Source organism: Somniosus microcephalus, chromosome 25 (genome assembly GCF_052327205.1).
Source record: "Somniosus microcephalus isolate GS21.2 chromosome 25, FLI_Smic_1.0, whole genome shotgun sequence".
In the NCBI taxonomy this organism is placed as follows: domain Eukaryota; kingdom Metazoa; phylum Chordata; class Chondrichthyes; order Squaliformes; family Somniosidae; genus Somniosus; species Somniosus microcephalus.
In genome coordinates this window covers 39124411-39148993 of record NC_141011.1, presented here as the reverse complement: position 1 = coordinate 39148993, position 24583 = coordinate 39124411, and the positions used below count along the sequence as shown (strand labels likewise).

The following is a 24583-nucleotide window of genomic DNA, read 5'->3' as shown; positions in this document are numbered from 1 at the left end:
AAAGGCACATACACCACAGCCTCAGCTCCAGATTCCCACACTATCTCCATCCCTTGATTCCCCTAGAGTCCAATATTGCTACTTTCAACTCTCACCTGGCCATCTGACGAAAACCAGGATGAAAGAGCGTGGAAATTAAACATGGGTCAAATATTTTGTTTCTTGAACTTCTCAGCTGCCAATCTCAGATATGAGTCTATCTCTGCCTTCCAGCTGTCAATCAGTCCTTCCCAGTAGGATAAGTGGAGGCGGTGTCAGAACTGGGCTTTGTTCCCTTCATGGTGCAGCACCGCCCTGTCTCTGTAACCTCCTCCAGGCCCCCAAACAATGTTCCCGGTAATTTTTTTTTCGTGCGCGGCCCCTTTAACTGGCTGCGTGGCACATTCAAATTTTCACATATGCACAGTTATTCCCATTGAAAAGCCAGTGAGCGGCCTGTGCGGGACCTCCAGACCGCTGTGCGGCCAGTAACATTGCCTACAACCCAATGAAAACTCTGCACTCCTCCAACCCTGGCCTCTTGTCCATCCCCCAAGTCCTTTGCCCCATGGCCTTCAGCCTTCTAGGCCCTAAGCTCTGGATTCCCCTCCTAAACCACTGTGCCTCTCTCCGCCTTCTTTACGATGTCGCTTAAAACCTGTTACCTTTTCTAATTTGTTCCATCTTTAGCTCGGTCAATTTTTGCCTGATTATGCTCCTGTGAAGCACCTTGGGCTGTTATACTAGTTAAAGGCACTATATATATGCAAGTTTTTGTTGGTGCTTTAGTTTCAGGTGGTTTTTATAGAGTGCACCTTGCAGTAACTGGCACCTCCAGCCGATTTGCAGAACCGTTGTGTTCTCAAACTCTGGTTCATCCAATTCCGGCATCTGAACTGCTAGGATTCTCGCCACATTGCACTGTTTGAGGCAGAAGACTGCAAGCATGTTGCTCTTTTATTTTAAAACTAATTATGTGGGATTGACAATTTAAAGAAAGGAAGAATTGCATTTATATAGTGTCTTTCACACCCTCATGGAAGTATGGCAATGCAAAATACTAAGAGTAAAGAGTAAAAATATTGCATGCTCTTCCCACAATAAGTGGTGAAAGCTGTTGGTCTTTGCTTCTCCAGACAAGTTTTGGTAAATGTTTTGGTGCAGCATGCTTGGAAGCAGCAGGTGTCTTTGGACCAATGGTTCCCAAAGCTCTCCACGATCAGTGGATAGAAATCTTTATTCATCCACAACAGCACTTAAGGGATTATTGGGTCAAGAGAGGGTTGGAAAGGTAGGGCTGGGTACTTGTCAGTGTACGTAAGATTATGGGTTCAAGTCCCACTCCAGGCACTTGAGCACAAACTCTAGCCCGACGTCCCAGTGCAGTACTGAGGGAGTGCTACAGTGTCAGAGGTGCCATCTTTCGGATGAGACGTTAAACCTAAGCCCCGTCTGCCCTCTCGGGTGGATGTAAAAGATCCCATGGCACTATGCAAAGAACAGGGCTATTCACTCCCAGTGTCTAACCAACATCACTAAAAACAGGTTATCTGGTCATTATCATATTGCTGTTTGTGGGATCTTGCTGTGTGCAAACTGGCTGCCGTGTTTCCCACATTACAACCGTGACTACACTTCAAAAGTACTTTCAAAGACGCTTGGGGACATCCGGAGGTGCTATATAAATGCAAGTCTTTCTTTCTCATGCAAGAGCAGGCCCATGGAGCTGGACAAGAGCGATGCAGTCACTCAAGTTGACCAGAGAGGACAAGGAGGGATAATGTACAATGTTTGAAAAGCAGAGTTTCTTCTCGCTCAACAGTTTAACAGCAGCGCCCATAAGGTGACCAATATGTGCCAAGACGCTGTACCATTTCTATAATCTTAAAGTTTCTAAAAACTGAAAACCAGTTATGTCAAAAACTGAACGGTATTGGATACACCAAACATTGTCAGTACTATTTACATTATATTCTAGTTACATCATCACCCCCAGGACATTGAACCTTGCTTCACTTGAATATTAAATTTGGCGCTGAGCCTGTGCAAAGTCAAGGGATGATTGGGCTAGGGTGTGCAGATGTAATTCAGTCCATGTTAAAGACACATTCTATCCTTATTTGTAGATGATAAATTCCTGTATCTACATTTATAATGGAAATGGCCTAGGAGAATGTATGCTGTAATTATAACCCCCTGCCAGCAGGGGGCACTACAGAACCTCATCTGTGGCTGTAATTAGTGACATTTTACAAGGTCCTTTTCCATTACAAATGTGGACTTTGGACCTTACAGTGGAGAAGTTGATAAACACGCAATGATGCAAGATGTTTTAACAATCTATTTCATATATAATTAGTGATTATGTGGATACTGATGCACTCAGTATGAGAGCTCATTAAGCCCAAACCAACTGGACTCCTCATACAGAACTGATCCATCATAAAGAGTGTGTGACACTATGGAGTTACTGCTTCTACAAGCTTTCTAAAGAAAATCTTTGGAGCCACCTAACTACCAATACCTGCTTTACCTAGTCTTCCCTGCTTCCTTTCAAACTTGGTGTTGTTCCTGCACCACTCGTGCACTGGGGCATCACAATTTTCAGTTTAAAAATTATATTGGAGACAAGAGGGATGGTCTGCAGAGAGGAATAAACCAGCAGCCCTACATTGCCAGGACAGAAGCACGTCCTTTTGTACCTTGTGTTGAGGATATTTGATTTAAAAATGATAAGTTAGTAAAAGTAGAACAGCTATTTTCTCAAGACTATAATCGGTTACTTGATCTTTTGATTTGGTGCTAGTTTTAATCTGGCAGGAGGCTGCTACCTGGTTGGTCTCCACATTCTGCAGAGACAGAATGAAAGCAACTTGAGCCAAAGCCATGTGTGACAAGAGGGGTGGGGGGGGGGGGGGGGGGAAAGAGGAACACAGAGAGCAAGACACAAAAAAGTCTATGTCACCTCCAGATTTAACTATTTCAATCCTCCCCAACCAGCCTCCCATCCTCCAAACTTCATCTGAAACCCTGCAGCCAGTCTCCTATGCTGCACCAAGTCCCATTTGCCGTCAGGCTGATTATTATTATTTTTTTTTTATTTTTTTTTTTTTAAAAACTCATTCTTCAGGATGTGGGCATCAGTGGTAAGGCAGGGATTTATTGCCCATCTCTAGTTGCCCATGAGAAGGTGGTAGTGGGCCTTCATGGACATAACCTCGACCTCCAATTTAAAATGGTCATCCTCGTCTTTAAAACCCTTCACCCCTCCTGCAGCCCTACAACCCCCATTCCTCTGACTCGAGAGTCGCGTCTACCCTTCTCTGTTGTTGCATCACTAGCAGACATACCTCAAGCCCCATAGCACGAAGATTCTCCTCCTAAACCCATACACCTACCTACCCTAGGCCAAGCTTGTGCTCAACCCCTCCCAATCTCTTTGGCTCGGCATCCATTAGTGTCTGGTTATGCCTCTGATGCAGCTCGAGAAGTTTCTCTACATTAAAAGGTGCTGCATCAACGCAAGTTGTGGAGTTCATAATCATACAGCATAGGAGGCCGCCATTGGGCTCTTTGGTAGAGCTAGCCAATTAATCTCAGTCCCTTGCTTTCCCCATATCCCTGTAATTTTTTTCTCCTTCAATTATTTATCCAATTCTCAAAAGTTACTATTGAATCTGCTTCCACCACAGATCATAATGTGCTACGTAAAAAAAGTTTCCTCATGTCACCTCTGGCTCTTAATTACATTAAATGTGTCCCCTGGTTAATGACCCTTATGCCACTGGAAAGTTTTTCCTTATTTAACAATTTAACACCTATTAAATCTCCTCTGCTCCAAAGAAAACAGCCTCAGCTTCTCTAGTCTCTCCTCATCCCTGGTACCAGTTACTGCATATTTTTTTTGCAGTATTTGTGACAAAGGTTTTGCAATGCTTTGGTTGGAAAGAGATGAAAAGCTTCACTTGTGCACATGTTAATTCAAACTACAAGTCTTCTGATTGTGAAACATTTTATTAAATCTTCCATATAGTAAAATACAATTGAACAGGCTTAGCTGCAATGCTAACCTGGACAATTACACTTTTATACAAAGCTTAAGTGGGGCACTAATAACCAAGAGGCACTTGTCTGGGTTTCAGTAACTGCTGGGCACTTAAGCCAGAGTGGTAGTAACTACGGCACTAGAGGCTAAACAGCAAGTTCCGACAAGAATCAAGGCTCAATAAAATTTAAACCTGCTGGCTGAAGGCATTAAGGCACCTCCTCAAGTTTAAAAGTCACGTCAACTGGTGTTTTCAAGTGAAATTCATTTTGAAAAATACTGTTTAAAAAAAGTTATTTTTTTTTGGCGGTCAATTATACCGAACAATACAACAGTGATGGTTAATTCAAGTTGCAGTCTTCGCAAAACCTCAACAAGCCCAACCGGACATACATCACCGGTCAGACATTGATTTTTATTTATTTAATTTTTTTTTTTTTTTGCATAAGACATTCCTCTGGTCAGACCTAGTAAGTCAATGCTGCTATTCAGGTTAGGGTGTAAGGGGGTGGGGAAGGCATGTGATCAGCTAGGATTCTCCCTATTCCAAAGAGGGCAGCGAAGAATCATCTCGCTTAACGATTGGGTGACAATTAGTAGGCTTCACCTGAATGCAGCAGCTATGCTGGTCTTTTCAAAATACCCATCACCAATGTGTTGCTCACAATTTGCCTTTAGTGCAATACAACAGTGCTAGACAATTTTAAACAGTCATCTGAGACTATCAACAGCAAAATGAATGACAAGTGCAAGTGGGCCAACATGACTGGTCCACTAGACAGAGCGACTAGCGTGCAGCACGAGTCTAGCCATGAATGTGAATGTGTTGACATTTCTAGCTCAATACCAAGAGGATTCTACAAATTTCCTGTTAAAACACCTTTGTGCAAAAGAAAATTTTCCACTAGGTTCATGAACCCAGGCTAAAGACTCAATTGCTGGCGATACAACAATTCAAGGCTTGCAACTGAACTGGTATGGAAAAAGGCGACGAGCAAAACCCTCAACTAGCAAAGTTACTACTAAAGCAACAGCACATTGTACAGAAACATCAAGGTTTCTCCCCCTTTGCTCAAAAAAGTGTCTTTTTTACAAAAAGGAGGCAACATCGCCTTGTCACTTATCAAGATTTGTACATGGTTCATGCAAGTCCAACTCAAGTTAGCAAAGCACAGATTTGAAGTAAAGGCCCATATAAATTTTAAAGCTATAACTTAAATTCTAGTCTAGGATAAGGCACAAGGCAAGAGTCAAAATTAGCTTTTTTTTTTTTTTTTTTTGGAGTGTTCATGAAAAGGGGTGATGAGGCAACTGGCACATGGTCAGACAAAGTTTTGTCCTCAAATTAAAAAAATCCATTATTGCCCAAATCTAGAAGTTTGCAACACTCCATTACAGTTCCTTCCAAGGGAGCAGTGTCAGTACTCTCACCATCAGCTCAGAGGACAGGATTTGAACTAGACTTGTCCACACCCATCACTGACCATTGTGCTGCGTGATGGTACAGGCTGGATGATGAAGGCCACAATTTCCTTTACGTTCAGCTCCAAGAAGCCTGGGGAAGTACAGGGGCAGGAACCAAACAAATTCCCAGAAGAACAAAGTCTCCTTGTTCACTCAGCACTGGCTCAAAAAGTACACCACCTGACCTCGGGTGAAAAGGAGAACTTTCACCGGAAAGGAGCTACTGTGGGGCATGATATAAACCAACAATGCTCACTACTAGATAGTGAAATGAAACTGGAGTAGAGCAATGCAGACTTCAAATTCAGGACCCATTCTCCTGCTTCAACTCAAATCCCTCAACGTGCAATGCGGCAATATTTATTTTGTACACAAAAGGGAACACACCCAAACTGGCAAACTAGAACCTCTGGTTCTTTTAAAACCCACAGATGCAAGGGGGCAATACAATTGTTCAGGTTGAGCTGTCTAACTTGAGCAGCCAGACTGTGAAGGAATCATTTTCACCCCTCCTGTCTAGACTATCCCCCTCAAGGTTTGGTATATGGGCAGCCCAGGTTGCCACATACACACAGCACTCATGATCCATTACTCAATCTTTGCCTAGTCCTTGTTGTCAGGACTAGCAATTGCAGCCTGCCAACATTTTAAATTTGTGTTCTAGCTTGATCTAAAACCACAGACTAGATGGGTTTTAACTGCTAAGAATTTAGAAAAATTTTGTTTAAAAAAAAATTAGGGATATGGGGGAAGTAGGGGGGGGGAAATGAGAAGAAAAAAAAAGGCACATCTGCTCAGCTTGACAAATACAGACAACCATCCCGATAATGTTTGATCATGATCAGGAGTTCAAGTGTGTGGCAACTTCCTCACTCAGGCCAACGGAGGAGACAAGGACAATTGAGGATCTACAGCATTAGGACTTAAATCTCCTGTGGAAAGTTTGGTCCCACCCAAGCCCAAAGCAATGGTGCCCATACCAATGGACAGCTTTCTGAAGTTGGTCAATAGTGTCATGTTGCCTGGTCCATGTATCACTCAAGTTTAGCGTGCGATGGATGAGGGTCAAATTGAAAGGGAGATCAATGCTTAACAATTTACAACTTTATCTGAACTCCTGATTATAACTCAAATCTCCCCCAATTTTTAATAATGTTTAAACCAATAGACAAACAAATGAACTCTTAAAAACAGTAGATAAGGTGGGTTGAAACTGGAAAATCCTCCTTTGCCTCCAATTTCCAACAGGCAAGAAAGAAGTTGGTCTTATGTGGTCTGCCAAACTGCAAAGGAAAAAAGACAGTTTAGCCATGAGAAGAATACATATCTTTATATTACTGGACTACTTCAGGTGATTGCAGGGCTGTTATGCTGAATCTCTTCCATATTGAAGGGCAGATTCGACAGTGGGAAACTGCTCACGCGTTACTGAAATGACCATAGCCTCAGGGTTACTGCAGATATACAAGCCTCAAGTAGTACAACACAAGCCCACAGTGGCATGTTACGCAGGACGAGTTTAGTCTTGTTGCGAGTCTCCAATCTCAGCTTTACTGCTACATTTTTCTTTAATTCTCAGGATGTGGGCATCACCAGCAAGGCCAGCATGTATTGCCAGTCCACAGTTGCCCCAATTTAATACAACTGAGTAGCTTGCTAGTCCACGTGAGAGGAGTTAAGAGTCAAGCACACATTGGTTGTGGGACTGGGAGTCACATAGGCCAGACCAGGTAAGGACAGCAGGTTTCCTTCCCTTAAAAGAACATTAGTTGGGTTTTTATGATAATCCGACAGCTTCATGGTCACTTCTGCTGATACAGGTAGACTATCCTTTATCCGAACTTCCGAAAACTGAAAACCTCAAGTTTTTTCGTTCAGCATAAGTCGTGCGCACGACACCGACCCCCGGCCGACCCCCCACCCCCACCCCCGACAAATTTCCCAGTCTTATAAAATACCTTCTGAAATCCGAAATTTTCCGAAAACCGAAACACGGCTGGTCCTGAGGTTTTCGGACAAAGGATAGTCTACTTGTACCAGCTTTTTACTTCAGATTAAAAAACTGAATTCAGTTTCTCAAATCGAGGAGCTGATGATCAGAGGCCGGCTCTTCACAAGGGGCAGACCAGACAGGGACCCAGAGACAGGCCAGACACAAGGAGGAAAGATTGAGAAATAAAACACATCAACTATAATTAACAAAAAACTTAGCACAACATGGATACTCACTAATGATGATGATTATGATGATCAGGATGACAGCTATTAATATTGCCCACATCTGAAAGAGAAAGAGTGGCTCAGTGTCTCAACACTAAAGTATCAATGCAAGAGTCGACACTGCTGTAGAAAAAGTGTCAAAAAAAGTCAAAAGTACAAATACGAAGTGAATTCGTCTTGGAGTGACTGATGCGCCTTTTTACACCAACACTATCACACAATGGAGAGGACTAGTCGATCTGTTTCCAGCAGTGTTGGTTGTGGGAAGAACGTGGCCAGAACACCATGTGAATATCTTGCTCGAGTAGTCCTTTCAAAAAGGTCAATCCAAACAGCAGACAGGACCTTGGGTTTACTTGTCCTCACTCGAAGGACAACACTTCCCAACAGTGTAGCAGTCAGCACAGAGCTCGAACATACAACCTTCCAACCCAGACACATGCTACATAAATGCAAGTCCTTACTTCTTACGAGAAACAATCAAAAATTGAAAGAGCTATTTTTAATGCTGTACTGGGAAGGGCTGTACAACCAGGCAGATGGTGGCTAAAGTTAACTGCAAACAGAAGAATCATGACTTTACCTTGCAGTTCTTCCACCAATATTTGCGTTTTAGTTTTGCGGCGCTGGTCTCGAACTGAGACGCTCCGGCTTGAAGTGCATCAGCTCGGTCATCCAACTCCGTAAGCTTCTGGTCTCGTTCAAGGACTCTGTCTACATTCACTCTCATGATATCCACGACCTAAAGGTGGCAAAGCACATAGGAGTGTAAAGAGAAATCTCTCCATTTATGAAAGGGAAGTGGCATTTGACAAATCAGTTAACATTTTTTGAGGTTGTAACTAGCAGAATAGATGAGGGGGAACCAGTGGATGTGGTGTATTTGGATTTTCAGAAGGCATTTCAATAAAGTGCCACACAAGAGGTTATTAAACAAAATTAGGGCACATGGGGTTGGGGGTAATATACTAGCATGGATTGAGAATTGGTTAGCAGACAGAACAGAAAACAGAGCATGAATAAACGTGTCATTTTCAGGTTGGCAGGCTGTAACTAGTGGGGTACTGCAGGGCCTCAGCTATTCACAATCTACATCAATGATTTGGACAAATGGACCAAATGTAATATCCAAGTTTGCTGATGATAAAGCCGGGTGGGAATGTAAGTTGTGAGGAGGATGCAAGGAGGCTTCAAGGGGATATAGACAGGTTAAGTGAGTGGGCAAGAACATGGCAAATGGAATATAAAAAGAGGAAAAATGTGAAGTTAGCCACTTTAGTAGGAAAAATGGAAAAGCAGAGTTTTTTTTTAAATGGCGAGATTGGGAAATGTTGGTGTTCAGAGGGACCTGGGTGTCCTTGTACACGAATCACTGAACGTTAACATGCAGGTACAGCAAGCAATTAGGAAAGCAAACGGTATGTTGGCCTTTATTACAAAAGGATTTGAGTATAAGAGTAAAGACGTCTTACTGCAATTATATTAGGGCCCTGGTGAGACCACACCTGGAGTATTGTGTAGTTTTGGTCTCCTTACCTAAGGAAGGATATACTTGCCATAGCGGGAGTGCAACGAAGGTTCACCAGACTGGTTCCTGGGATTTTGGGGGGGGGGGGGGGGATTGTCCTATGAGGACAGATTAAGTAGACTAGATCTATATTCACTAGAGTTTAGAAGAATGAGAGGCGATCTCACTGAAACATACAAAATTCTTACAGGGCTCGACAGGATAGATGCAGCAAGGATGTTTCCCCTAGCTGGGGAGTCTAGAACCAGGGGTCACAGTCTCAGAATAAGGAGTCGACCATTTAGGACTCGGATGAGGAGACATTTCTTCATTGAGGGTGGTGAATCTTTGGAATTCTCTACCCCAGAGGGCTGTGGAGGCTCAGTCATTGAGTATATTCAAGACAGAGATTGATAGATTTTTGGATATTAAGGGAATCAAGGATATGGGGATAGTGCAGATGAGGTAGAAGATTGGGACACAGACAGCACAGTATGAGCGCGAGCGGGAGAGGACAAGCACCAGCGAGAGTCAGCCAGCAAGGACAGGGGTGATGAAGTGCGACAGGATACAGACAGCACAGTATTAGATAGGTTAAGATTGGCCAGTAGAGCACTGGAGGTTTTAAGAGGGTTTCAGCAGATGGGATAAAACAGGGAGAGGAGGGGGGGGGGGGGAAGGAGAGGAAATGCTCCCCCAATTTTAAATTTGGGTGCATGATCGCTTTAACAGGCTGCGCAGCCCAAAGTGCATGTGTGAAATTTCACATTGGAAAAGCCAGTCCCAGACTGCGCTGGACCAGCAAATAGCTGCGCAGCTTAGAGGGAACGTTGGATGGAGGTGGGTAATGTTATGACAGGGAGAGATAGCCTGGCACTCACTTTGTTGAATGGCCTCTTGGCATAGCACCAGAGGCAAAACTGGAACCAAAATCTCCACATCCACTCATGCCCCTCTACAGAATACACAGTATTCAGAACAAGTACACACCATTCACCAGGTCTGATCCTTCAATTTTATCTTGGCCGACTGAGTTTCCCTACACAGCTGGGTACAGATATAGAAGTTGAGACGGTGAAGAATCATTCATCCTACAAATGGCAGGGATCACAGAACTATTGCCCGAGGGGCTCACTCGAGAACTGCCCCCAGTTTCCTTTTATTCACCCAATTCATAAATCACTGGTTAGGCCCCAGCTGGAGTATTGTGTCCAATTCTGGGCACCACACTTTAGGATGTCCAGGCCTTGGAGAGGGTGCAGGGGCGATTTACTGGAATGGTACCAGAGATGAGGGACTTCAGTTATGAGTTCTCCTTGGAATAGAGAAAGTTAAAGTTGACCTAATAGAGGTTTGCAAGACGAGAGGTTCTGATAAGAGTAGAGAGAAAAACCACTCCCTATGGTGAGTGAGTCAATAACCAGAGGTCAGATTTAAAAATCATTGGCAAAAGTTCGACAGGAGCCGAGGAGAAATGGTTTCACTCCAAGTTATTGGGATCTGGAACGCTCGACCTGAAAAAGGTGGAGGAAGCAGATTCCATAAATAATTTTAAAAGAGTTGGACAGGTACTGAGGATAAGGAACTTACAGGTTATGGACAAATGCGGGGGCGGGGGGGGGGGGGGGAAAAGAGAGAATGTGGGACTAAGCACGACTGCTCTTTCAAAGAGCCTGCACAGGCACGATGGGCCAAATGGCCTCTTTCTGTGCTGTAAGTTTGTACGATTCCATGAACCGAAGCCGATATGGCACTTCCATCATAAACTGCCAACATTACACTGGCCAGGGATCAAAAGAGATGGTTAGTAAAGGCAGGAGTTCTGGTTGCCAGGACCAGTGACTTCAGACTGCCCTGGTATACCAGACAAAAATCAGTCTTCAGTGGCCAGTACAATCTGTGAGTGACTAGACTATCGCAGGCCAGCAACACAAGTTCAGTGCAAGGGCACTAGCAATGGTTGTCCAATTCTCAGCAGTGTAGGAGGTGAATTAAACCATTCGTCTCACACCAGCTATTTCAGTAAAACACACAAACACAGTTTGTACTTGGGAGCACATCCCAATTTTCCCCATTTATAATTGGAAGGAGGCTTGTGGAACACCAACACCAGCATGGATCTGTTGGACTGAATGGCCCTGTCTGTGCTCCCTGTCTGTGCTGTAAATACTATGTAAAAAATGTGCACACAAGAGAGGAGGGATACCACTGAAAGGTTAATGGAAGCAGATTAGTAACTTCAAAAAAAAGTGAACTGGATATATACTTGAAGGGGGGAAAAGTTATGGGGAAAGAGCAGGGACAGCGGAACGAAGGAGACTGCAATAAAGCACCAACAGAGGCAGGATGGGCCAAACGGCCTCCTCCTGTGTGGTTTATGATTCTACTCAGGAAGAGTGCTTGGAGAAGCTATCCAACCCCAAACCAGCTTTTCCACAATCCTCCATTCTAAAGAAACTATAAACACCAGCTTAAATGGAACATTCTGCACCCAATCTCTTCCTTCACGTCAAAGGGATGTTGCCGGTTTGAAAGATGAGTCAGTAGATTGACATTTAACACTTCAGGCCTGCAGAAAAAAAAATCGACAAAAGCACAGCAGTTGCAGACAGCAGATGCTGGTTCTGATGAAAGGTTATTGACCTGAAACGTTAACTTGGTTTCTCTCTACAGATGCTGCCTGTCCTGCTGTGTGTTTTCAGCAGTTTCCAGTCTTGATTTTGTATTTCCAACATCCGTAGTATTTTGCCTTTGTAGAAGCCCCAGGGGTTTGCTGCCAGCAAAACAGGGAGCATCTGGAAGCTTCTACTCCTTTCCCCACTGTCCTATTGTCTCCAGGTCACCATTTACAAAAGGTGCCATGAATATTGTGGGGCAATGCTATCGAAAGATCTTGTTAAAGCGCCATCAACCGTGCAGAACCACATATAGTCACAAATAAGGTATGGGTGCTTACCATTGACGAAAGGTCAACGACCTAAAACATTAACTCTTTCTCTCCCCCCACAGATGCTGCCTGACCTGCTGAGTTTCTAGCATTTTCTATTTTTTTTTTTATTATCTAGTGTATATGGAAGTGCTATCTGCAACTTTCTATATTCCAGTCATAAAACACATTGAACTGAAACACAGGAACTTGGTTGAACTCTTGCTTCTTACCTCATCCACTTGGGCCTGGGTCTGCTGCAGTTTCCTGTTGCTGCCATAGGGTCCAACCGGTGGGGTGCTTGATGGGCCTGGGGCAGACCTGAAATGGAGAAGTGGAACAGGTTAGTCCTTTGAAACGTCACAGAAGAAGTTTAACTTAATATTTCAGCTTGGGGCAATGTGACTTGAAATGAGTGAATGTTGGTTTGAGGTTAAAGCAGACTGGAGATCAGCGAGGTCAGATTTGTCCACCCATCAAGTGTGCAACTTACTAACACATGATTTAAGCTGTTGTACAGGAACAGCTACCCAAAAAGAAACTAGTACTGGCACCATGAGTCAGAATGGATTGGGGGGGGGGGGGGGCAAAGAAAGGGGCTCGAGTATGAACATTTGCATAGGGATCACAAAAAAAATCACTGCACAAACAACAAAAACATTACACAAAATCAGGAGCTAAGTGTCCCACATCTTCCAGAACAAGCAACATAGCAATCCCGATTACAATTCCTGGTCGGTTCCAGGCCAGCAGTTTGTAGGTGCTCCAATTAGTTTCAACATGTTTGGCAAGAATGATTGGAGAGGCGAGCAGGATTCCCAGCTTCCAACTTGATATTCAGTGACTACTACTGTTCACAAGCGTCAGGGCGAGGCTCAACTATGATGCCCTACACGGCTGAATAGTCTGCACACTAGGTTAACAATAGCCACTTGGGAAATGTACTGGAGCTGCCAGAGCCTGTGGCACCCAATCTCAGGAACAAATCAGGAGAGGAAAATGGAGGGTTAATCCCCACACCCAACATGAAGTGGGCTGCACAGCCCCAGAGAGTCTGGAAACTTTCCACATTACCCAACTGTTCCAAAGAACATTCCTCAACTGGACTAAGGTGCAAAGTGCAAAGATACTCCCAAGACCAGAATCACTGCGAAAGGACAGTCATGCACACTGGGATTGAAAATTCCAGACTCAAGTCCAGTGTAGGGTTGCAATTTAGAGAGAGAGTGCAATTTAATCTCGTGTCACTGGAGGGAGCACCGATCTATGTAACTGAACAGGAGGTTTGTAGAAGCAACAACGCCCTGCATTACAATTAGAAACATCTCTGCACAGCGACAATTAGATCCAAGACTTTTCTTAAAACTTACCCTACATCCAAGATCACAGGAAGTCAACCTGCTGCTCAGATACAACACTAGCCTCGAGGATGAGCACAAAGCTGGCTTTTAGTAACTCTGGATTGCTCCCACCCTCCTCATGCCCTGGCTGGGAGCAGTGGGAGATCACAGACTGAGCGTGTAGGGCTGAATGGTACACAACTAATAATTGTGTGTTCTAATCCCTGGCACATTGCACCTATTTTGTGGAAGGAATGAGGAAAAAAAAAATGAAGCTTAAGCGACGATGATCCCTGGATGGCAAACAAGGACTCAGAACAGATTTATCTGAAAATGGCAGTTTCACCCAGATATGCTCAGCTTGGGAGGGAAAAAAAAAAAATATGTGCACAGCCAGCTCCCACAAACAGCAAGTGGCACTGACCGGATCATCTGTTTTAGGTGTTGGTGCAGGAATAAATATTGGCCAGGACCAATGTTCCCTCTAATTTTATATTGACTCGCACGCCCCCTTTAACAAGCTGCGTGGGCCATTCAAAATTCCGCATGTGTGGTTTTTCCTATTTAAAAGCCAGATCACCAGCTGTGTGAACGCTGCACGGCCACACAGCTTAAAAGGAACATTGGCCAGGATACCAGGAAAAATTCCCTTCGAAAAGTGCCATGGGCTCTTTTACGGGGCCTCGGTTTAATGTCTCATCTGAAAGACAGCACCTCTGACTACTAGTACTAGCACTGGATTTTGTGCTCGTCTTCTGAGCGAGACTTGAACCCACAACCTTCCGACTCAGAGGCGAGGGTGCTACCCAGAGTCACGGCTGAGATTATTCGTGTGGCATTCACTGAACAGAAACAAACAGTTATGCATCCCAACTCCAATGCATGAACCCTTATTTTAACAGATCCTCACGTGAGCACACAGCAAAATTAGATATTGCACAAGAGTGTGAATGTTTGGAAATTCATGGATCAGTACTGTTCTGAGCAAAGACTGAATTAACAGTAGACTGTATTGATCTTCAGGTTTAGTCTATTCATACTGCACTAATTTAGAATCTAGACTACTGTGCATTATACCTGTACACAGTTTTAGTAAGTGACTTCCCTTACTCTGAAATTTACAGTGAGATGGCCTTGGCCTAACAGTACTTTCATTGTGCTGGGTCCACAATACAAGTCAATGGTTTTTTTTTGTCGTGCTGTCATTTCTATCGTCATTGCTTTTACAAATGACGATAGAAATGACAGCACAACCAATGTGTGTTGGGTGTTTATCCCCCACGAGCAACAATCCTAATCACGTGCCCACCCTGTTCCCATCTCTCGTCCATCAACCACCGATCTCATTTCTCAATGTTGACATGGTCTCCGCTTCAATCACTAACTCCATGCATTCCAGACTCTCAACCTTTTGAAAAAGAACATTACTCCTGCTCAGTTTGAAATCTCTTACTTTTAATCTTGTATCTATGCTGCGTCATTCTAGATCACTCACTGGAACAGTTTGTTTCTATCTACTGTCTCATCCCTTCATAATTTTAAGTATTTCTGTTAAAGCACCCCTTCGGACTAATGAAAGCAGCCTCAATTTTTCCAAATGTTTTTGTATTTCCTCACAGGCAGCAGGCTAGCGAATCTGCACTGTACCCTCAACTGTCTCATATCCTTCCTACAATTGAGCCTAAACTGTGCACACTGCTCCAATCGTGGGCTTACCAAGGTTCTGTCATCATTACATCTCAATTTTTATATTCTATACCTCTTGCCATAAAATCCAGCATTCCATGAGGTTTTAAAAAAAGTGACCACAGCCATCGGAGGAGCTGCTTTTAAAAGTCTTATGAACTTGAACCCCAAATCCTTCAGCTCTTTCACATCACCCAAACTTTAAATAAAAAAAACACAACTGGACCAGCATAAAACTATTAAAGTCCCCGACAAGCAGTTTCTTGTAGAATATCACCACAGGCTTGGAGACACGGGAATACTTTTTAAAAAAATCAGCAGACTGCCGCAGTGATGCTAAGCCAGGGCCGTGCAGATTTCAGAGCTGCTTTTATCCCTCGTGCAAGAGCATCCAGATAAACAAGCCCAATCTAATCCCCAATACTTGTCCACACAGCAGTACCTCAAGAGCTAGTACGAGTATGTAAAATCACTCCAGCTGACTGGTGCACCAGTTATCTCTGGGCTTCACCTACACATTGAAGATTTCCCCATAGAAACTTGCAGCGGAGACTGGTCAAACCCACACTGTGCACTGAGAACTGTACCTTGGTCACCCCCTCTCAGATGGATGTTAAAGATCCCATGGCACTATTTCAAGCAAGAGCAAGGGCACTCTCCCTGGTGTCCTGGCCAATATACATCAGCCAACTTGACATTGTCTCATTGCTGTTTGTGGGACTTTGCTGTGCACAAATTGGCTGCCGTTTCTAGGCACAAAACATGGCACGCACCCAGTGATGTCACACCACAGAATGGGGCACACCCACCCAGTGATGTCATGACCAAGGACTGTGTGTTGGATCACACTGCCTGCTGTGCATCTTTAAAAGTCACAATTAGACTGGCAACAAGCACCTGGACTCAGACAGGCAGGGCTTGGTCACAGCCAGCAGTGATGTATGGAAGCCAGTGCCCAACAAATACAAAACCAAACAAGCAGCAGAAAAAGAGAAAAGGCAGATTTTACACTACACAGGGTCAGGCCAGAGGTAATCCTGAACAGCTCTTTTAGAAACGGTTCTGGTGCTGGTAAAGATAAAACTACAACACTAAAGCTGGCAGTGCAGAGGACCACACCAAAAAGCCCAAGTCTGCCACTTTGATACAGGAACCATATTTAGCAGCGTGACCACCAGGAATGGATCTCCAAACTAAAATAGTGCCTACATACAACACACTAATAACACACCACTAGTGCAAGGTCCAAGCTCATCAAAAAACTTGCTAAAAACAGCACATCCCTGTATCCACTTCCTGCTGCGATCAGATTTACTAATTGCATACGCCGTAGATTGGGGCCAGGGAAGAGAAAATGGCTGACTGCAGCATTCACTGGAAAAACAGCAAGAGGTTTCTAGCAGACAGACAATGTACAGAAAAGCTCATCAGTACCCCTTAAGAATTACAAATTGTTATAATCAACAACCCTTTGTTTAAGCAGCAATTGCCAATGAGGTCACTGGGAGAATGGTCATGAACAAGTTACTTATGCAACTAGTGAGGGAATGGAATCATTTGATACGGTTATAACCCAGAGACAATGAAGCTCCTTATCTGTTTGCAGATGTCGCTGAGGAGTCAGTCTCCCTCATCTCCTCTGCTCCCACCACCATCTGCGTGGCTTATTCAAGAGACGAGACTAAACTAATGTCAATTCTTTGCATCAGTTTGAGATTAGAAAAAAAAAAAGGTGCCCTGATGGGGAGACTCCCAAGTGCAGAGCCTGTGCAAGGTGAATTAAAACATTGGTGTTGTTATCCAACATGCAGATCACTAGTTAGGAACCTAACTACAGTCTATGTGGAGAAGGTGCTCCCACAGTGCTGTTAAGTGGGGAGCTCCAGGATTTTGACCCTGCGACCATGAAGTAACAGCCGATATATGTCCAAGTCAGGATGATCTGTGATTTGGAAGAGATGTTGGTAGCAAAACATCCAGTGATTTGTTGCATTCATCCTGCACATCTAACTTCAGGACACCTTTAATATCAAACTGATGCAGAGAATTTACATCTGTTTAGTTTTGTCTGGTTGCTTGAATCAACCATGCAGATGGTGGTAGAGAGAGGAGAGACACAGGCTCATCACACCACAGACCAGGAGTTTCACTACTCCCTTGGGCTATAATCATATCAAATGATTCAGCCCCCTTGCTGGCTGAGTAAGTGCCTGTGCAGAGCAATCTGTCTTTTCCCATCACATGCCATCCCAAATAACAATCAATGGGAGAAAACCAGGAACAGTGACAGCTATAAAGAATGACTGACTGGCATTTAGACAGCACCTTTCACAACCTCAGGACATCCCAAAGCATTTCATTACCAAACAAACAGTGACTGCACTTCAAAAGCAATTAATTGGATGTAAAGACCTCCAGATTCTAGCACAAAATCTCGATTCACTCAGTGCAGTACTGAGGGAGTGCTGCAGTGTCGGAGGTGCCGACTTTCAAATGAGATGTTAAACAGAGGCCCGGTCTGCCCGCTCAGGTGGATGTAAAAGATCCCATGGCACTATTTTGAAAAGCAGGGGAGATATCCCTGGTGTCCTGGCCAATACTTATCCCTCAAATCAACATCACAAAAAAAACCCAGATTATCTGGTCCTCATCACATTTCTGTGCACAAATTTGCTGCTGCATTTCCTACATTACAACAGTGACGACACTTCAAAAAGTACTTCAGTGGCTGTAAAGTGCTTTGGGCGTCCCAGGGTCATGAAAGGTGCTATATAAATGCAAGTACCTGTATTTCTCTATTAATGTACCAGGCAAGTGTAGGACCAAGGGCACTTTTATATCAAAATGCCAAACAGCAGATGCAAAGTAGCCTCACCATTGACTCAATAAATTGACCTAACCTCAGGAGGTCACATGGCTTGAACCCCCATTACTTAGCGTTCCAGCAGCAACAGCCATGCTGGCTTGATACCAACTTTCAGTCACTGCCAAAAGTGATGCAAGTGTCGCAACAATGTCTTCAGAGCAAGACAGACCAAACACCACACACACTATTTGGAATTGTGGCATCTTGGGTGCATTTAAAAAGTTCTGCAATCCACAAAAGAGGAATAGGTAAAGGACCTATGATTGTTAGTCCTATGTCAACACAAGTGCAGGACTGAAGTCTTTTGGACAGGAGGCACCTCAAACCAGAGTTTGGCACCCTAACTCGCACCAAGTCCAGTTTACCCATCACCCCTGCGCTCACTGACCTACATTGCCTCCCGATCCAGCAACGCCTCTTCAAATTCTCATCCTAGGTTTCAAATCCCTCTATGGCCTTGCCTCCTCCAGCGATCTCTGCACTCCTCTAATTCTGGCCTCTTGCGCATCCCGATTTTTAAAAAATCACTCCACCATTGACGACTGTGCCTTCAGCTGCCTCGACCCCAAGCACTGGAATTCCCTCCCTAATCCTCTCCACCTCTACTCCTCCTTTAAGATGCTCCTTAAAACCTACCTCTGACCAAATAACCAAGATTTTGGTCATCTGTCCGATTATCACCTATGTGGCTTGGTTGACAACGCGCCTGGGAAGCGCCTTGGGACATTTTACTATGTTAAAGGCACTATATAAATGCAAGTTGTTGTTGCTGGCATGAAAGCCCATTTGTGAAATCAGTGGGACTGTCCATGCCAAGTCCTGCTCCAAGGGCAGAAGGAGCAAATCGGCAGCGCTAGATTTCTTGATTTCCCTCACCAGCCTTCCAGTATTACAGTTCCCATTAAGTAGTCCAGCAGCAGAGATTGCAAACAAGCCTGGCTTGCTGGAGGAAAAAAAAACCTACAGCCAGTAGAATTTATCCAAACTACATCAAGTCTGCAGCAATGTTTTATTATCTTTTGACAATTAAGATTGGGATTCCTAGGAATTAGGAGCAGGGGAGTTGTCCCGACCAATATTTAGCCCTCAACCAACACCACAAAACAAGATTATCTGGTCGTTAGCTAATTGCGGTTTGTGGGAGCTTGCTGTGTGCAAATTGGCTGCCACGCTTCCTACAGTGACTACACTTCTAAAGTACTTCATTGGCTGTGAAGCGCTTTGGGACTTGGAGATTACAAAAGGCACTATATAAATCCAAACCTCTCTTTAGTTGAGCAATATAAACTATAGAATCATAGAATGGTTACAGCACAGGAGGCCATTCGGCCAGTCGAGCCTGTGCCGGCTCTCTAAGAGCACTTCAGCCAGTCCCACTTCCCCACCCTTTCCCTGTAGCCCTGCAAAAAAAAAAAAATTCCAACAGGTACTTATCCAATTTTCTTTTAAAAGCCACAATCGAGTCTGCCTCCACCACCCTTTCAGGCAGTGCTTTTCAGATCCTAACCACTCACTGCGTAAAAAGTTTTTCCTCATGTTGCCTTTGGTTCTTTTGCCAATCACCTTAAATCTCTGTCCTCTGGTTCTCGACATGTCTGCCAATGGTTCTCGACATGTCTGCCAATGGGAACAGTTTCTCTCCATCTACTATGTCTTGACCCCTCATGATTTTGAGCACCTCTATCAAATCTCCTCTCAACCTTCTCTGCTCCAAGGAGAACAACCCCAGCTTCTCCAGTCTATCCACATAACTGAAGTCTCTCATCCTTGGAATCATTCTCGTAAAATCTTTTCTGCACCCTCTAAGGCTTTCACATCCTTCCTAAAGTGCAGTACCCAGAATTGGACACAATAATCCAGTCGAGGCTGAACCAGTGTTTTATAAAGCTTCATATAAGCCAGAAGGTCCCAGGATTGAGCCCTGGTCTGTCTAGATTTGCAGATATCACCCAGGAGCAGGCAGCAGTAAAGGCTCAACAATTAACCTTAGCAGCCTTGCAATGGAAGAGGCGATAAATCCCAATCACCATCCTGTGACCCAGGTGGGTGCATGGACATGTTGGAATAAGGACATGTTGGGACAATGACAGGGTGGACCTCAGCTGCAATCTGACCCCATTCTTCCTTGTAGTCATACAGTCTTCAACACTCGTGTCAAGTATTAGACAAGACTTGTTACGTGGAGACATTGGAGGGAAACAGCACCCCATGGAACCATACCACAAAAGGAGTCCACACCTTGGGGGCAAAATAAATTTGGTGAGGAGGAAGAAAAAGTGCAACCTGCAAATGCACTGTAGCCCTAATAGTACGGTCTGTATTGAGACCAGGACACCAGTAGTACAAATAGCCAGGTGCACTTTGAAGCACCACGAAAGAGTGGAGACATAAACCGAACCACTAATTGAATTTACATCATTACAGCTAGCATTGTTTAGGGAACTCCCTCCACTGCTAAAAGCAAGTCTTGTATCTCCCAGTATCCAGTCAGGCCAAAAAAAGTCAGCTGCATGCTACCCTAACAAAAACATAAAGGCAAGTTCTGGTGAGTTTCAACAGAGTCAAGATTACAAAGAACAGTACATTCAAGACCAGCCGCATGAATGGTGCAGCAGACTAGTGATAATGCACTCTTACACAGAGCAATGATGGCCCAGCCCACGAAGAGCAAACCTACAGTACACGGACACCATGCAGAGCATCTTGTGTTGCTGTCCAGACGCTTTTAATTTTATCCATTACTGGAAACTTCACTTGTGCATGGCCCTCTTTCCTGCCAGGCTATGTTTAGGGCCCTACCTTCCTCCATCTCAGAGGCCAACTATATCACCTTGCCCATATCAGAAAACAAATAAAACAGCCTACACAGGCCTCAAACAGCTGTTAAGAGGCGCACAAAGACATTTGTCACCGAAACTTGCATTTATAGAAGTGCCTTTCATGTAGTTAAAATGACCCAAGGTGCTTCACAGGAGTGTTATCAGACAAAATTTAATACCGACACACATGAGATCTTAGGACAGGTGAACAAAAGATTGGACAAAGAGGTATGTTTTAAAGGAGCATCTTAGAGGAGAATTAGAGCAGTTTGGGGAGGCATTCTAGAGCTTAGGGCCCAGGCAGCTGAAGGCACAGCCACCAATGGTGGAGTGATTAAAATCGGGGATGTGCAAGAGGCCAGAATTGGAGGAGCACAGAGACCTCGGAGGGCTATAGGGCTGGAGGAGATTAGAGTTAGGGAGGGGCAAGGCTATGGAGGGATTTGAAAACAAGGCTGAGAATTTTTTTTAAATCAAGGCAGCTGAAGCATGCAATAACAAAAACTGCAGTAACAGAGACCAGCGTTCCATCATTCTCCCAAAACTTAGACTTAAAAGCATCTTTGGTCACTCTCTGCCAGGACAGCACCAAGAGCACATGGATTTGGAGGAAATTTAGCAAAGTCCCATGACAAGTGCTCATGTAGACAGGTTAGACGCAAGCCATGATTACCAACTGCCCCCCCACCCTACTGACATAGCTGCTAACACAAGGTCCCCACATAAACAATGGCCACTTGGGTAGTGGAGTGCAAATGGCACCTGTAGAACTATGCCCAAGTCACAAAACACCTTGAAGGAAAGGGAGCCTGTCAAGTCCACCAGCATCTGAAGAGAAACGACAGGTTAAAACATTTCAGTTAGAGAACCTCTTCAGTTTGGAGTTTGTCCTTTCAAACAGTAAATGTCTGGAAAGGGAACTTCATTCTCCAACAGTAGGGTGAAACAGTGATGAAAACATTAAGACTTGAAATGGTTGAATCAAGAGTGTCAGATAAGCAGTATATCACAAGATCAAGCTTGCACCCTCCGTAAACTTGCTCATCCGAAACTCTGCTGCCCGTACCCCAAGTCCCGCTCACCCCAGTACTTGCTGACCTACATTGGCTCCTGGTCCAGCATTGCCACGATTTTAAAATGCTCATCCTTGTTTTCAAATCCCTCCATGGCCTTGCACCTCCCTAACGCTGCAACCTCCTCCAGCCCTACAACCCTCGAGATCACCACGCACCTCCAATTCTGGCCTCTGGCACATCCCCGACTCCCTTTGTCCCACCATTGGCGGCTGTGCCTTCAACGGTCTCGGCCCCAATCTCTGGAAATCCCTCCCTAAACTTCTCCACCTCTCTCCTCCTTTAAGATGTGCCTTAAAACCTACCTCTTCGACCAAGGTTTTGGTCACCTGTCCTAATATTTCCTTATGAGGCTCCATGTCAAAGTTTGTTTGATAATTGCCCCTGTAAGCACCTTGGGACATTTTACTATGTTGTTAAAGGGTTATATAAATGCAATGTTATTTTATTAGTTTAAGTGGTCTGAGTAGTGGCACTAAATAAGCTACAACACTAGATTGCTTCCACAGCAAGTCATGCCCTCATAACAGATCAGGATGCTTCAACATAGCTGATGACAAAAATTATGCACACTATTTTAGTGTCACTTCTTAGTTTCCAGGAGATGGAGGGAATCAAGTTGCTTGTTTACCATCACTAAATAGTTTGGCAATATTTCAATCACCAGTAAATAATGGCAATTAAGTCAACACTCCCCTCCACTAAACACAATGACTCATTCCAAAATAGGCTGCAGCAAATCTTCAGTCACCAAGGCTAATGCTGATTAGGCACAAGTCCACACACATCCAATTCGACAAGGGCAGTTGAACGGCTGCTAGGAACCAGGTCAATAGCTAATCTTCTCCAACTTTGGCCCAAATAGGTGGAGGGCCAAGAGAACTAAGCATGGTGTGCAGAGGAGTTCAGTTGTGACCGACCCACAGGCAGGCATCCATTGTTATTTAAAGCAGAATTCAAATTCTTAAAAATGATAGGATTCCTGCACTTATCGTGTGGAGTGCCATTTGCTTCCCAAGTAGCGCAATTTGGCACAAGTTGCAAAGACAGCAAAAAAGCCAGTGGCCAACTAGTCACTTACATTACTTACCAATGACACACTTTGACAGATGGTTCAAGAGTTAGTAGCAGTGGACAATAGCAAGATGGTTCAAGAGTTAGCAGTGGACAATGGAAGTTAGTAACTGAGTTTGAGTTTATTAACACTTAAATATTCCATTAAAATACAAAAACACCAAAATCTAAGAAGGAACATAAATCACACTAATTTGAAAGCCAACAAGCCTAATTGGGAATCCCCAACCAAAACATCAACTCAAACTGACTAAAAACCACCCACACATTCATGTAGAAACTACTCTAATTTCATACAAGACCCATATAGCAGAGAAGATGGGGTACACATACCTCATTGTTGTGTTGTGTTTAAGCTCAAGCACCCTGAAGGAGGGAGCCCCAAGCCCCCATCCTTCCCAAAAGACATTTTCCACAAAGTACCCAACTATAGAAGAGGAAGCAGAGCCACAGTGATCGTCCTTCTGTGTTCAGACAAGTATAACCCAACAGGACGAATTTCATTCATTCCCAACTTTTGAAGGCAGCATCAAAGAGTCTTCTGGGAATGGCAAGCTTTAATTTTCCAAAATTACCAATTCATAATATCCATAATGCAAAAGCCACACATTATGACTCAAATGTTACAAGACAGACAGCAATTCCAAGAAGGAAACTAGAACCAAATCCTTTTAACCTTCGAAATTATATTTTTTTTAAACTCTCTTTTCCGAATTGATCATGAATTGCAAAACCGGATCCCTTCCTTCATCAGGTGAGACAAGTCAAAAAGAAACTTTTGTGCTAATCCCAATCCAACTTAAGCACTTGTTGGGAGTGATTTGCCCCTTCATTTAAAAGTCTTCCAGTTAGAAGTTTGCAACTTTTACTTCCTAAATGTTAAATTTCAATAGATGATTGAACCCCATCAACCCCCTGGTTTCCAGACGATGCAACTCAACACAGCAAGCCGCCACCCCTGCGGCCTTGCCTCCAACACAAACCTGCGACCTCGCCTCGAAACTCGACGGGGCGCCACCGCCTCTCGCCCGGCATCGGTCTCGAGCTGGGAGCCGGTGCAAGAAAATTGATTAAAGAAGCGTGAAAACGGGTTACTGGAAAGAGGGGACGACAAAGAAGAAAAAGTTGAGGTAACGTGAGGACAAACTTACATGTTTTCCAGCAAAAAAAAACCGTCGAGAGAAGCGCTAAGGGAGTAAACCCTGGAAGTTGGTTGTTGTCAGCTGGTTGGAGACGTCACCGCTGCCCAACCCCCCCGCTTTTAGTCCTGTCACCAGCAATAAACCCTCCCCCAACACAAACTTCCACCTCCCTCTCATCTATTTCACCCCAATGCACCAATGAGGGCAACATTTGGGTCAATTTTAATTGGATATTCCTAATTAAAAAGCATGCAAGGAATGTTTGATTCATGACATGGAAACATAGACGATAGGAGCAGGAGTAGGCCATTCGGATCATGGCTGATCATCCAAATTCAGTACCCTGTCCCTGCTTTCACAGAATCACAGAAACCCCACAGTGCAGATAGAGGCCATTTCGGCCCATCGAGCCTGCACCGACACATATCCCACCCTATCCCCG

The 24583-nt window shown here is 44.2% G+C and overlaps 1 protein-coding gene across 2 annotated transcripts; it reads right to left on the bottom strand.

Annotated features, from left to right (window-relative positions):
- Window positions 1-3974: 3974 nt before the first annotated feature.
- LOC147100714 (vesicle-associated membrane protein 3-like) lies at window positions 3975-24288 on the bottom strand. Of its 2 annotated transcripts, none has more exons than XM_085967242.1 (5): window positions 24151-24288; window positions 12375-12462; window positions 8292-8450; window positions 7718-7769; window positions 3975-6771 (listed from the first exon to the last, which is right to left on the bottom strand). In XM_085967242.1, coding segments are annotated over exons 1-5 (318 nt in total). In that variant the 5' UTR covers window positions 24153-24288; the 3' UTR covers window positions 3975-6754. The 2 variants fall into 2 exon arrangements, with proteins under 2 accessions (XP_085823368.1, XP_085823367.1); XM_085967241.1 differs by lacking the exon at window positions 24151-24288 and adding an exon at window positions 23333-23354.
- Window positions 24289-24583: the final 295 nt, after the last annotated feature.